This window comes from Zingiber officinale, chromosome 3B, assembly GCF_018446385.1.
Source record: "Zingiber officinale cultivar Zhangliang chromosome 3B, Zo_v1.1, whole genome shotgun sequence".
Lineage (NCBI taxonomy): Eukaryota > Viridiplantae > Streptophyta > Magnoliopsida > Zingiberales > Zingiberaceae > Zingiber > Zingiber officinale.
The window spans coordinates 5,095,321-5,108,332 of record NC_055991.1 but is presented as its reverse complement, the minus strand read 5'-3'; the positions used below and the strand labels follow the sequence as shown (position 1 = coordinate 5,108,332).

General features: G+C 35.6%; 1 protein-coding gene across 5 annotated transcripts; it reads left to right on the top strand.

Moving 5' to 3' along the window:
* The first annotated feature begins 3,207 nt into the window (after window positions 1-3,207).
* On the top strand, window positions 3,208-12,003 carry LOC122055631 (probable beta-1,4-xylosyltransferase IRX9H). 5 transcript variants are annotated; one of them, XR_006132906.1, is made up of 5 exons: window positions 3,208-4,738; window positions 8,100-8,349; window positions 8,617-8,800; window positions 11,413-11,487; window positions 11,724-12,003. XR_006132906.1 is itself a non-coding variant. In XM_042617156.1 (4 exons), the coding sequence occupies exons 1-4, from the start codon at window positions 3,975-3,977 to the stop codon at window positions 11,798-11,800; spliced, it is 1,227 nt and encodes a 408-aa protein (XP_042473090.1). In that variant the 5' UTR covers window positions 3,208-3,974; the 3' UTR covers window positions 11,801-12,003. The 5 variants fall into 5 exon arrangements, 3 of the variants coding, with proteins under 3 accessions (XP_042473090.1, XP_042473089.1, XP_042473091.1); XR_006132907.1 differs by having other exon boundaries at window positions 11,413-11,506; XM_042617156.1 differs by lacking the exon at window positions 11,413-11,487 and having other exon boundaries at window positions 8,620-8,800; window positions 11,769-12,003.
* The last annotated feature ends 1,009 nt before the right edge of the window (window positions 12,004-13,012 follow it).

Genomic DNA, 13,012 nt, shown 5'->3' with positions numbered 1-13,012 from the left:
AAAAAAAAAAAAAAAAAGTCTACCTCCACCTCCAGAATTAATAGAATGAAATTCAAACACCTGAATTATTAAAATAAATAAATAAATAAATAAATGGATGGAGGGATCAGCAATCCTTTATCCATCTATTCTCTCTCATCCGCCGTCCTTTTTATCAGAAAACAAAAAAATATATAAAAAGATGGTCTATCAATCAAGTCTAGAACATCATCTGTGATTTCTCATCAATAGAAATGGTAATTTCAGTTTGTCGAGATTAAAGATGTAGACAATTATCATCTACATGTTTACTAGGAGACATGCGAGGAATTAAAATAAAGTTGCACTCACAGAATAAAGCAATTCGGAGAATTGCTTTTAAAAAAATACAAGTAGCAGATGATTTATACCTTTTTATTGTACTAGAAACTCAATTTGCTATCATTTATTAATTGATAGGAAAGATATTTGCTCGTCTATAGAGCATTCGGCATGGCATGAGGTGCGGCAGCTGGCAGGGATCAGAATGAGTCCAAGGCATCTCTGTTCCATTGGAGATGGATCTCCAGATCGCCTGGTGTGACGATACTCCACCGCATCCTGAAGGATGATATTGCCTTGTTTGTCAATGCAATGAAACGTCCCTAGAAAGAATCGTCCATCACTCGCTCCTATAAGAATCCGACGGAAGAGGAGCTTTCTTAACTGTGCCACTGCTGGTGATTCGTCGCCGCCTGATCTCTCTGATGCTCTGGTAGATACATCTTGCAAGAATGAAGGGTTGGAGAATGATTCCGCTTCTTCCATTTCTTGAGTTAAATGTTCTGATGATGACAGATAACAGAAATTAAAGAAAGCCTACAATGTCCCTGTTGTGTAGGAAAGGCCAACCTTTCAGTATCATGTGCGAATGACTAGCATGGTATTGTTTTATGTAGAAGTCTAATATCAAATCAAGCCACAATTAACTCTGATGAAAGATACCACCAGAGAAACCAGTGAGAAAGAAAAAACCAATCATTTTGCAAACGTTATAAATGTTTGTTTTAGTGAGGCATGCTAGAATGATAATAGTTGGCAAGTCAAATAAAAAGAATCTATAAGCTCCAAAATTTTCTACAATATCTTATAAGATGAGCTAAATTTGCTATATTAGTCTTCATGGAGCCACTGAGAATGGGCCAAGCATGAGCTTAAATTATTAAATCAGATTTGAAATTTTGAAGTCAATGAAATTGCAATATATATTTTTTTTTTCCAAACAATAGGATTATGTCAAACGGAGTGATGAGGATGTTCAGAATCTAGCAACCTAAAACAGCAAGAGCATCAAAGCAAGATAATTAAGCAGTTTTCCATTTGCAGAGGTGTCAATCAGCTGGATGAAATGTTGATGAGGGAACCAGGATGTTGACGTTGGAGAGCTGCAGGCAAATCTTTAGTGCAGAGAGGGCTATGAAAGGTAAGCCATCCAAGAATTTGACTGTCATTGGAGTCATGGCAGTCCCTAGATAGACTGAACCAATATGCCAAAAGAGCATCCCTTTAGATGATATTATAGGCTGACTGGACAATGCATGAAGCATATACCAAGAGATAACCATGAACAATCCTTAGCATTAGAGGGTTGGTCGGTCGAGAAGGTTATGGGGAAAGAAGAGAAGCATAAAAGTGAATCTTTGTAAGTATTAAGCAGCAATTTAGCATACCAAAGAGAAGAAATCCACTAGCCCACCAATGATGCCATGATTGAATTCAAATCTATCAACAAAGGTGAAGCTGATGAAATGAGCAAAGGTCCAGCCAAACTATAGGCAATGATGACCTATGATAATTGGCCATGAAAAAAGAAATGATCACCACCACTATGATGTGGAGAATTAGATTGTGACTGGATAGACACAACTAGTAGACATGTAATTCGAAATAACTTGTACATGTCATGGTTCATAGTTAAAGATTCAAAAGAGGAAACAGCAAGACAAATCGATGGAAGGAGATGCCAGTCTCTTAGTTGACCAAATGTACTTGCAGGATTGACGAGATTAGCCCTTGGAGGCAACAATATCAACAAATTCATGGGCAGTATCCATTTCAAGATGGCATTTGCAAGAGTTAGTTGTCAAATCAGAAAGTTGCAGTGTGTCAATGTGGAAGAAAGTCACGACCTCTATTGATTTTGTGGTCAAATCCCTACAAAGCAATAACAAATGCCAAGAACTGAAAAAAAAAATTAATACTAAATTGTTGGCCAAAATTGTTTGGCGAGATTACCATGTTGACTGATTAGAAGCACTATCTATATATATAGATAGAGAGACCATAGGCCTTGTACAGAAACTGGGCTAAAAGCCCCTCAAATTAAGACAAAGATACAAGTAAACTAACTCATCATGCCCTAACATATCTATGGATTATGTATAACAAATATGGCATTTATTTCATGCAAGTAAACCCACTGATCATGCCCTAACTAATCTAAACGACCATGTATAACAACTATGCAATACTTTCCCAAAAATATCACAAATGGCATGTCAAACAAATAATAAAAATAATCTCAACAGATGAATGACCAATATAAGCATATATATTCTTAAGCATGCATCCATCAATACAAGAGAGGTACTACAAACATGTACCCATATAAGCAACAGGCATAATATATTAAGTAATCATGCCATGAACACACAAAGAATAAGTATACAAGAAGTTGATCAACTAAAGGAATCAAAAAGATATAAAGGGACAAATATAAAGGGCCTTTGTTGAGTTAGAATTTCAACCAAAACCTTTACAACTCGCCAAAATCTAGGTTAAAAGCTAACTTATGGTATTTAGGATTTTTGAATCCAAAGATGATGATCACATGGCTCGTGACTTGTTCACAAACTTCCGCTCTTTAGGTTTCAATTCAGAACTACCCTATTCATTGTTTTAATCCCCACATACAGGAGAAAAACACAGCCTCACCTTAGATGTTCGATTCATACGCACAGAACAACTCAGCGAATAAAGATTCACAAGCACAACTCGATTTTAGAGAAAATTTGGCGACAGAATTTGTCGACGCATAACACCATCTTCTTTCCTGTCAAATGGTCATCGACAATGTCCCCCCTCTTTGGTTGGAACTCCACCCAACGGTGGTGCCCTAGACAAAGTGACGACTCCACCTTGAGTAAAGGGGTTTTGACAACGCCAAAACCTCAACTTAGATTCGTAGTTCACAGGCAATTGACTCCCTACAAATGATGCCCTAAATTGAAGAAGACGAGAGATTGAGGGAGCATTTACAATGGAAACGAACGGGAATAATACCAACTCCAGGTTCCCCACCAACCAGCCAAGTCGTTAGCGATCCAAGGGGGAAAAGGGAATAAAAAGCTCGCTGCAGAATAAGGCAGAGGATTCGGTGCACCTGATGCTTAAACTCGCGGCGTTCGACTCGAAAGGTCTGATCGCCCACCAATCGCCGCCTTCTGGTCACGAAGGAAGGACGAGCAGCCGCGGAGTGCAAGACTGACACAAGGGCAAGGCTCTACGGCGTCGATGGCTGTGCACGAGACTTGTCCGGCGACACGGTTCGCAGATCGGCAAAAGGCAGCGGATCTTCCCCTCGCATAGGTCGGAGGAGAGGACAGGAAACACCAAACGTCGCTCGTCGGACGCCGCACAAGTGAAAAAAAAACGTCGGAGAAGACGCAGAGGGAGGGAGAAGCTGTGGACCCCTTTTATGAATCCCGATAAGACTCCGTTTAGTTGGGGAGAAGAGGAAGGATAGAGGAGAAGACTAGGCCCACCGATTTAGTAGTGGGTTTGGCCAGATGAATTACCAGTCGTGTTTACTTGGGCGGCTTGTCAAGCGAGCACTTGTTGCTGCCATGGCGCTCCATCTCCGTCTTCATCCCAATCGCCGAGAATCTTGTCTCCTCTCGCTCTCGCCGTTCTCCCTCCGATTCAGATGATAAAGAGTCGCTCACTCTCTTGATTACATGCCATCGGTCCGTCGAGCTCAATCGGCAGCTAACGCCGTCAATGATCGGCCTCTTCACCACCATCAAGGGCTTCCTTACCTCAACCCCGGCCGGCAGCACTCCAGCGACTCTTCCGCTCCTCCTTACTCTCTCTTCGCCTCCCGTGCTAAGCCACAGCATCATAGCAATCCATGGAAGCGCCACCTTTTCCGCTTGCTCATCTTCTTCCTCCTCGGTTTTCTCTTCGGCCTCTACCCCTTCCCGGAGCTTGATGACCTCCCCTTCTTTTCTCCCACCATTTCCTCCATAAGTATGATTAACCTTCCGCGCCACGATTTAGTAGCCCTTCTACCCTCTGGTCGTCAGGAGATCGAGATCCAGCCGTCGGAAGGCAGGACGCACGCCACGGATGAGCTAACGGATCCATCGCGCAGTGGGAAGCTGCTGATCGTCGTCACGCCCACGTACAACCGCGCCTCCCAGGGTTACTACCTGAACCGGCTGGGGCAAACGCTGCGCTTGGTGCCTCCTCCGCTTCTTTGGATCGTGGTGGAGATGCACGTGGCTTCTGCGGAGACCTCGCAGATCCTCGTGGATGCCGGAGTTATGTGCAGACATCTTGTCTGCAATAAGAACACAACCAATGTCAAGGACAGAGGCGTTCATCAGCGAAACACAGCACTCGAGCATATCCAGAAGCACCGCCTGGATGGGATTGTGTACTTCGCCGATGACGATAACATCTACTCACTTGAGCTGTTCGAGCAACTGAGGAAAATCAGGTGCCGAATCACGTATTTTTAGTGTTCTTATACCTTACTGGACTATTACCAACAAATTCCTTACTAAAAAAACAAAATTTCAAATTGAAGTTCTTGCTTCTTTTCATCATAGTTATTGCTTTACCTATGCCTTCATTTTGTGTCAATGTATCTATTGGGAGAATCAGCAAAAAGTAAATCAATAAAGATGTAGAAACAATGAGTGGAAATGGGAAAACAGTGTCCATTTTGGGAAAGCAATCTAGCATCTCCTTTCCAAACAAATGGCATTGTTTGAACTTGTTGATAATATGACCTTTTAAAATTTTAGTTTGTTTTATCAAAGTAAAAGGCTCCCCGAACAATGAAAATAAGGGGAAAAAATTCTGAGAGAAATATACGTGGTTAAATAACCTAATGTAAATTGACTAATGTGACTGATAGATAAAGATGCCCTTCTGATGGACCCTTAGCAAATTGAAAGTGGTGCCCCAAATTAGCAACATGGGCATTGCACTAAAACTTTAACAATGGATCAAGAGTTACTGTTCGAAAAATAATGAATACAACAAATTAGGGCGTCAAAGACAATGCTAAGATGATCAAGTGGGATTAATAAAGAAAATAAAAATACTGTTATATAAGTGCAATTAGGAGTATCTTTAATATGCAATAAAACAAGGCGATATGCTAAGATGCTATGCACATATTCGAGACGGTCAATGTGTTTTATAGTTATACAAATTCAATTGTTATAAAGAAAGGTATTAGGAGAGGGAGATCAAAGAAAACTCTGTAACTCTGTTAATGTAGTTAAAACTCACTCAAGAGAGTGGAATATATGAGTGATATGACCTTACACTGAGCTCAACATGGAGGAGTTAGACCTCTATAATTAATCACAAATAGTTGGGACTAATAACCACTTTGATGATGATTAGATCATCATCAATGACTAGTTGAGTTGCTAGTGCGCGTTAGAGTTAGGTACTCAAGCAAGATTAACCTTTTCCAGCTCAACAGACATGGGCCTGTGCGTGAAATAGTTTTTAATCCATTTAACAGTTTTTTGGATGCTTATGTGAGAGGTGAACATTCCAACTAGATATTTGTTATGGACCACACAACAAGAGCAGATCTATTGTGTCCATGGATTGAGAGAGCACAAGATCACTGTGTATTCTTTGAGAGGAGAAGATAATGCATGTTTTTATTTCATCCTCTATAGAATTTGTATCTACTTAGAATCAGGCAAAGTAGAAGAGTGGATAAAAATGTAAATATTTTGGCATTAGACTTTGGCTCCCTATCATTGCTCTAAAGTATTAAATATACATAATATAGTAAATCTCATGTTGCTTCGGGGGCCAAAACTTATCTTTCTAGTAAATTACCAAAATGGCAAAACCTAACATTTGACAGCAAGATAATCTCGCCTGTGCCGCCATTGTGTCAGCCATGTTGATAATGATTTTATTATGCCAACATGGCACAGGCTTTGGCATGTGTGGTGTATATATATAATACTTGGTTCATACTTCATAATGGATTGACTCCTTATTAAAGGAAATTATAATTGTGACCAATGACTTGTTCAAATAAAACCTAAAACATAATTTAAATTACGTAAAATGCATTACTCTTCTTCACTACTGATGTGGAATCATGGAGTCGATGTTGATTGCTGATGTGACAAAGAAGCAAATAGTCTATTCTTAATGTTCATATATTGTTTACACTAGGATTGCCTAAGCCTGTAGGAGACATTCTGATTAATGAAAGGCAAAGAATATTTTCATTACACGTTGGTTCATTGAGATCAGTGTGTCTTCAATTTAGTATACAACAACAACAACAATCAAGTCTTATTCCACTAGGTGGGTCAGTCTTCAATTTAGTATATTCTTTCAAAATTAGACAGTTTTAAAGTTCGATATATATGAAAGAAAAAGTACAAATCTGTGATTTTTTTCAATACTATTAGTTCAATTCAGGTTCCAAGACGGTCCATTTCAAACATGCATGGCCTATTGTGTTCCTCCTGAAAATATTAATGGGAGCCTCATGCCTAGCCATCCTTTTTGCTTTTTTTTTTGAAAAAAAAAACGTATTATTCTAATTATACCCGTGCCACCCAATTGTCATTCTTAAAGAACAGATATACTTAAATCTCTAAGAAGCAATGACTATAGCTTGAATGCTAGAACTTGAGATACAGCAGCATCATCTGCAAAATTCTTGCATTCCCAAACAAATGGTTCTCAGACTTTGGCTATCAAAAGTAAAAGCCATGGCCTGGAAAACTGGACTTTTGAGAAGCATACACCATTAATAACAATATCTACAATCCGACATGCCATTTAAATTATGAATCTCTTGGAATTAATATCATTATTAACTTTTAAATGACTCTTGGCTTTGAAGTTAAAAGTCCTAATTATGTCCATCCTTCTTTTCAATATATTACCAAAGACGAAAGTAGCATCTCTCTATCAACATTTTGTGGATGTTAAGAGACATCTGTGTTAAATCTTTTGCCAGCCTTGTCTGGAGGAGTCCATGAATACAAAATTCATCTTAGGTCTCATAGTTCCTTCAAGCAACATGATTTTGACAAGCAGGCTTGTGTGATCTAGTACCCTATGATTATCATGATAGGGCCTGCCCTTTCCTCTGCATTATTATGAAAAGTCCAAAAAAACATGAGAGTAAAGCAGTAATAGAGTGAAAGATTGGTGAATTTTTTGACTTAGAATTAGAGCCCCAAACAACCAATTATTTTGTTCTCTCATTCATCAAACAGGTTGGAATTGATTCCCATAACCATAAGCACTTAAATTTGAGGAGAGAGAACATTGGAAAATATGTGATCAATAGACTTAGGACAAGCAATGCAATGTGAAAGAGATAAATACAACTGAAATCAAATATTTCTGGCTCATTTCACTGTTGTCACCATATAATATATACAGTAATTGCACCATTTTTGCAGTGTCGACGAGTGAGATCAGATTTTCCATAAAAAAACCCCATACTTACAATAAAAACTAACCTGATTGTAATAAGGAGAGAACAATATTCACATTCAATGATATGAAACTGAGATAAATCATGCATGTCCAGTTAGAAGTTAAGGTCAGTATTTACAGAATTTTTACATGACAATTATTTTCTTGGGCTTGAGCCTGAATGTTTATTCAAATCAGCAATTGCTGAAGTTCTCCACCTGACTGCCTCCTTAATCAGCACTTTTCGGCTTTGTGCTGGCCAATCATTCTCAATCCTCTTCTAGTATTGACTATGTATTATGGTAAATAAGAAAGTAAAAAATCTTACTTTCTTGTACCAGTTAAGTCTTAATCTGTTTTATTTGCATTTCCAGGAGATTTGGTGTTTGGCCTGTTGCAATGCTCTCTCAAAGCAAAAATAAGGCCATACTAGAAGGTCCGGTATGCAATGGAAGTCAAGTAATAGGATGGCATACTAATGAGAAAAGTAAGAGACTTAGGAGATTTCATGTTGATATGTCTGGATTTGCGTTCAATAGCACAATAATTTGGGACCCCAGGATATGGCACCGTCCAAACTCAGATGCCATTAGGCAACTAGACTCCGTGAAAGAGGGATTTCAGGTATTATTTCCTTTAAAATATTGTTGCTCTGAACAAAATTTGATGCATTGTAGAACATCCGAAATTCTCAATATTCTTTTGTCCCTTAGTTTTAGATAAAAGGAAAGCTATTTATTATTGGCAAACAGTAAGAAAAGGTCCAAGCTCCATTCTTTTGACTTTCTGCTTCTGGCCATGAATCTTTATTGTTTTTTTGGTATGTGAACCAGTAAAACTTATGAACCGCGTATGGTCATTGGCTACTATCAAACTGTCATTTGTTTTTAGGAGACTACATTCATAGAGCAGATTGTAGAGGATGAAAGTCAAATGGAAGGGCTACCAAAGGGTTGCTCGACGATCATGAATTGGCATCTTCATATAGAATCTAGAAATCTTGTTTATCCTAAAGGATGGCAAGTGCCAAAGGACCTTGATGCTATTGTTCATTCAAATGTGCGGCTTTCACAAGGTTGGTCAACTTCAATTTTTTTTTTTTGAATTTGAACTCCTCTTCATTTATAAATTCTTTCTTCTGCACAAAAGGGGCCAGGTTTAATCTTTTTGGTAATGGATGTATATGAGAACATATCATCATTACTGACACAAGTATCATGAAGCTCGATTCAACTATGGATATCTAATTCACTGTCTAATTACTATCATAGAATTATTGATGTTCAGAGTTCAGACATAATGTTATTGCATTTGGTTTAGTTTAGATGAACTGTGTTCTTTCGGCCCACAAAGAGTTTGTGGATAAGCATGAATATAATAACTGACCACAGTGAGTCCTATTACATGGAATCAACTATGTGGATCTTATTACTTCGCTTTTAAAATGATAATGTTGTTAACATCTTGATCTTCTACATCACTTTTAACTATTACTTTATTGAGTTTTCTTTGGTCTTGGTTCCTCCATGCCTTCAACTCCAATCAAATGAAATCTTAAATCATGTAAATATGTATATTTGTTCTCTTTGAACTTATTGATATCATTTGCTATTTTCTTTTCTTTTATCATCTACTATAGCTTACTGCTATCACTCTCTTTTAAGAACATTTTTTTTTAGATTTCATTCTTTTGAGTAACAAGTCATTGCTCTGCCTGATGCACAATTAGTATGATTTATAAAATAATATAAAAATTAAATATTCAAAAAAGCAAGAACTAAAGACTTTACATATTAATAAATAAATTAATCAAAATTAGTAAAAATTTAAAACAATTTTGTTATTCTTAAATTCGCATTACTTATGATATATTAAATAAAATTATAACAAATATAAATGTGAATATAGAAATTTGATTGACAAATTTTTTTAAAAGAGAATAAATGCATTTTGATATATAAATTTTACATATAATTAACTGAATTAATTCTAACTAAATTTGGTTGATTCATGCATTATTATATGTTTTAAATATAAATTAGCACTATTATATAAATGAAATGGAATATTTAAATCATAGTATGATACAATTGAAGAAAATATAATCTGAATAGTAAATTATAGAAAGGAAAATCTTAATTAATATAATAATTCTGAAATAGTACTAAAAAGTTTAAAGTATAAAATCAGTTCGAGGGAAACACTCAAGTATAATTGACATTTTCTTAACAAATAACAAATTGTAATTTTGTGCTTTAAAAATTAAACATATGAAATCATATCAGTTCTGATAATGAATTATATGATTACAACAAAGACTAATGAAACTAAAATAAGTTTAACTATTTCTCATAATTGCATAGTAATTGATTTAGACCCAAATACTTGCATATAAGTAATTCATTTTTCATTAGATGACTGCATGCTAGAATCAGAATATAAACTTCTACTAGAGAGGAATTTCTAAAATTAAAGCCCAACAAAGAAGAAATTACTCCCAGGATATAAAATGACCTAAAGTAGAGTTGGAGTTAATGTTTTTTTTATCATTATTGAAACTTTGTTATAAGGAGTAAGAGCATCCACATCAGTTACCCTATCTGAAGATTTGATTCTAAAATTTGGATAGGTTAACTAAAAAATCTTTGCATCAGTTACCCTATCAATTCCCTAAATTTTGCATTCATGAATAGTACCTCTCTAAATTTAGGGAATGAATTTCATTCCCTAAAATTATAGAGGAAAGAGAAAAAATATGGAAGTTGATATATGATGCAGTGAAAAGTGGATATCCAAATTTAATAAAATAATTTTTTTACACTAAATTATGCATTTTGGATAAAGAAGCTAATGTGGATGCTCTAATTAATTGTTCAAGTAAATGATTTATTCTATGTTGCACTAGAGCTCCAATAATATTTGCATCTATAAAATGCATATCATGTAATGAATTGTTAAACTAGGTAAGAATTTCATATTAGTGCATATTTTTGTCTTTCAACAATCAGAACAAATAAAAATAACAATAAGGAAACACGATCAAGGAAGTAGAAGAGTAAAACTTTACATTTCCTAATTCAAGTTACCTCTCCGGTGGCTATTTGCTGATCTTGCCCCTTTGTCATTTGTTGAGTTCGACCTCAGAATTGAGTGCTTGCTCATTTAAGAGATCAATATGAAAAAAATCCAATCTGGGAAAAACCCCAAAAGATTTTTTAACATTTCTTCAAAGATAAGCTGAAAACCATGAGCCTGTGAACTTTTTCTAGTAGCTAAGTAAGAAATCCAGTCTTTGAGCTTTCCAATATGGTAGATTTCCGATCTAGTTTATGAGAAGGAATGAAAGGAGTAGGCTGCAAGAAAATTGCAATATTGAAAGACCATGTTTTATTCTAAAATGCAGTTATTAAAACTATCTAAGACTGGAGGAGAAAAAAATATTCAATCTGATTTTTATTTTTATTTTATTTTTGCTGATGTGAGAACAAAAAGTTCAAGTTTCCATATATATATATATATATATATATATATATATATATATATATATATATTATTTTGTCTCAACCTTAGTTATATATATATAATATTTTGTCTCAACCTTAGTAACTTTTTGTATGTATTGCCTAATAAGATATAGCTTCACTCTAGCCTTGTGCCATGCTTATTAAATTAATTGTTTTATTTTAGGATCGACTTCATAAAATGGTTTAAATTGCGTACTCAAGGTGCCAGACGAATGCTTTGGCTTTATATCTATCATCAGTAAGAATGAGAATTTCATGTATTAACTTTTTTCTTGATTCTTGGTTGATATTTTAAGCATTTACCATGTTATGCTCAAAATGCCCTGACTGCACATTATTTTAGTTGGCTATCAAAATAAAGGCACTGTACCTCCTTCCTGTGTTTGTTTGGAATAGTCATAGTTCATTAGTTCATGGCTTTTAACCCGTTTGAATTTGGCATTTCTATTTTGACTGTTCCTGTTGTATTTTCAGGAAAGCACCTGACCTAGCACTCTTCGAATTCGTGCTTTTATACAGGAAGCAACTTTCTTAGTGCGGCAGTTGCTTGAGGATGGATGAATCAGCCCACTGAGATCGTTTAGTTCCATTTTACAGATTCTTTGAATAGCAGACAAATAATCATGATACTGCTTTGTATCTGCACAGATTACAAAAGCTATCAATTTTTTGTTTTCCCTTTATTTACCCTCTTTCTTGTAAGCTGTTTTCGGCATCAATTTTGTGTTTTTAATAATACAAAAATTGATCAGTAGTTACAGATACCCGTAAAATTGCGATGTCATTTATTATATGAAAAAGTTCAAGTATACCTGGGATATCGGTTCTGGTTTTATTATACCGGGAAAAAACAGGGGTTAATTATATGCATATATGTTAATAATTGGTGACAGGACGTAATCTTATTATAATGGATATCTCCTCCACCATATGAGCCTCGCCACGCACCAGCTCGAGATGCTCTTATTATTCCTTGCCTTGTCTTTTTCCCTGAATTGGGTGTCAAATCAAACAATACTTGGCTTTTTGGTTTTTTGGTCGTTTATTATGAACATTTTTTGATTTATTTTAATAATCAATAAAAGAATTTTATAAAATCAGATCAAACATTCTAATTAATCAATAAAATTAATTGAGATTAATCAATGAAGCTAACTAAATTTATTATTTTCTTATTATTCTTTATCACCTAAGGTTATGATGTCATGATAAAATATTTAAGTTGTCATTCAGATATCCATGATTTGATCTCTAATTATAACGTATTTATAAGAATTTTTTTTCAAATGAGACGCGCAACTAAAAAATATTGAACTTCTAGACTGTTCGTCAAGCATATTTCCCGATTTATTTTAACGACCGATGAAAATTTTCCATAAAACTGAATCAATCCTAAATTTAATCAATAAAACTAACTAAATTTTATCATTCTTATTTTTCTCTTCATCTCATTATTCCTTGTCAGAATTAAATTTGTTCTCTTCTTCTTATTATTCCTTGTCAGAATTGCATTTGTTCCCCACATCAATATCGTATATGGCAATAACCCACTGCTGCTTCTCTCAATACCACCTCCCCCGAATCCTTCTCTTGTGGATTTCAAATTATTTTTTGGCTTTACAAAAACAATGCTGTCTCCTTCCCTTTCCTTTCCCCGTATGCCACTGATTCGCCTGTTTTTACTCGGAGAACAAGACTACCACCTCCTCAATGTTTTTTTTTTTAATCCAGATATCTAATTCCTCTGATTATTTGATCTTGCA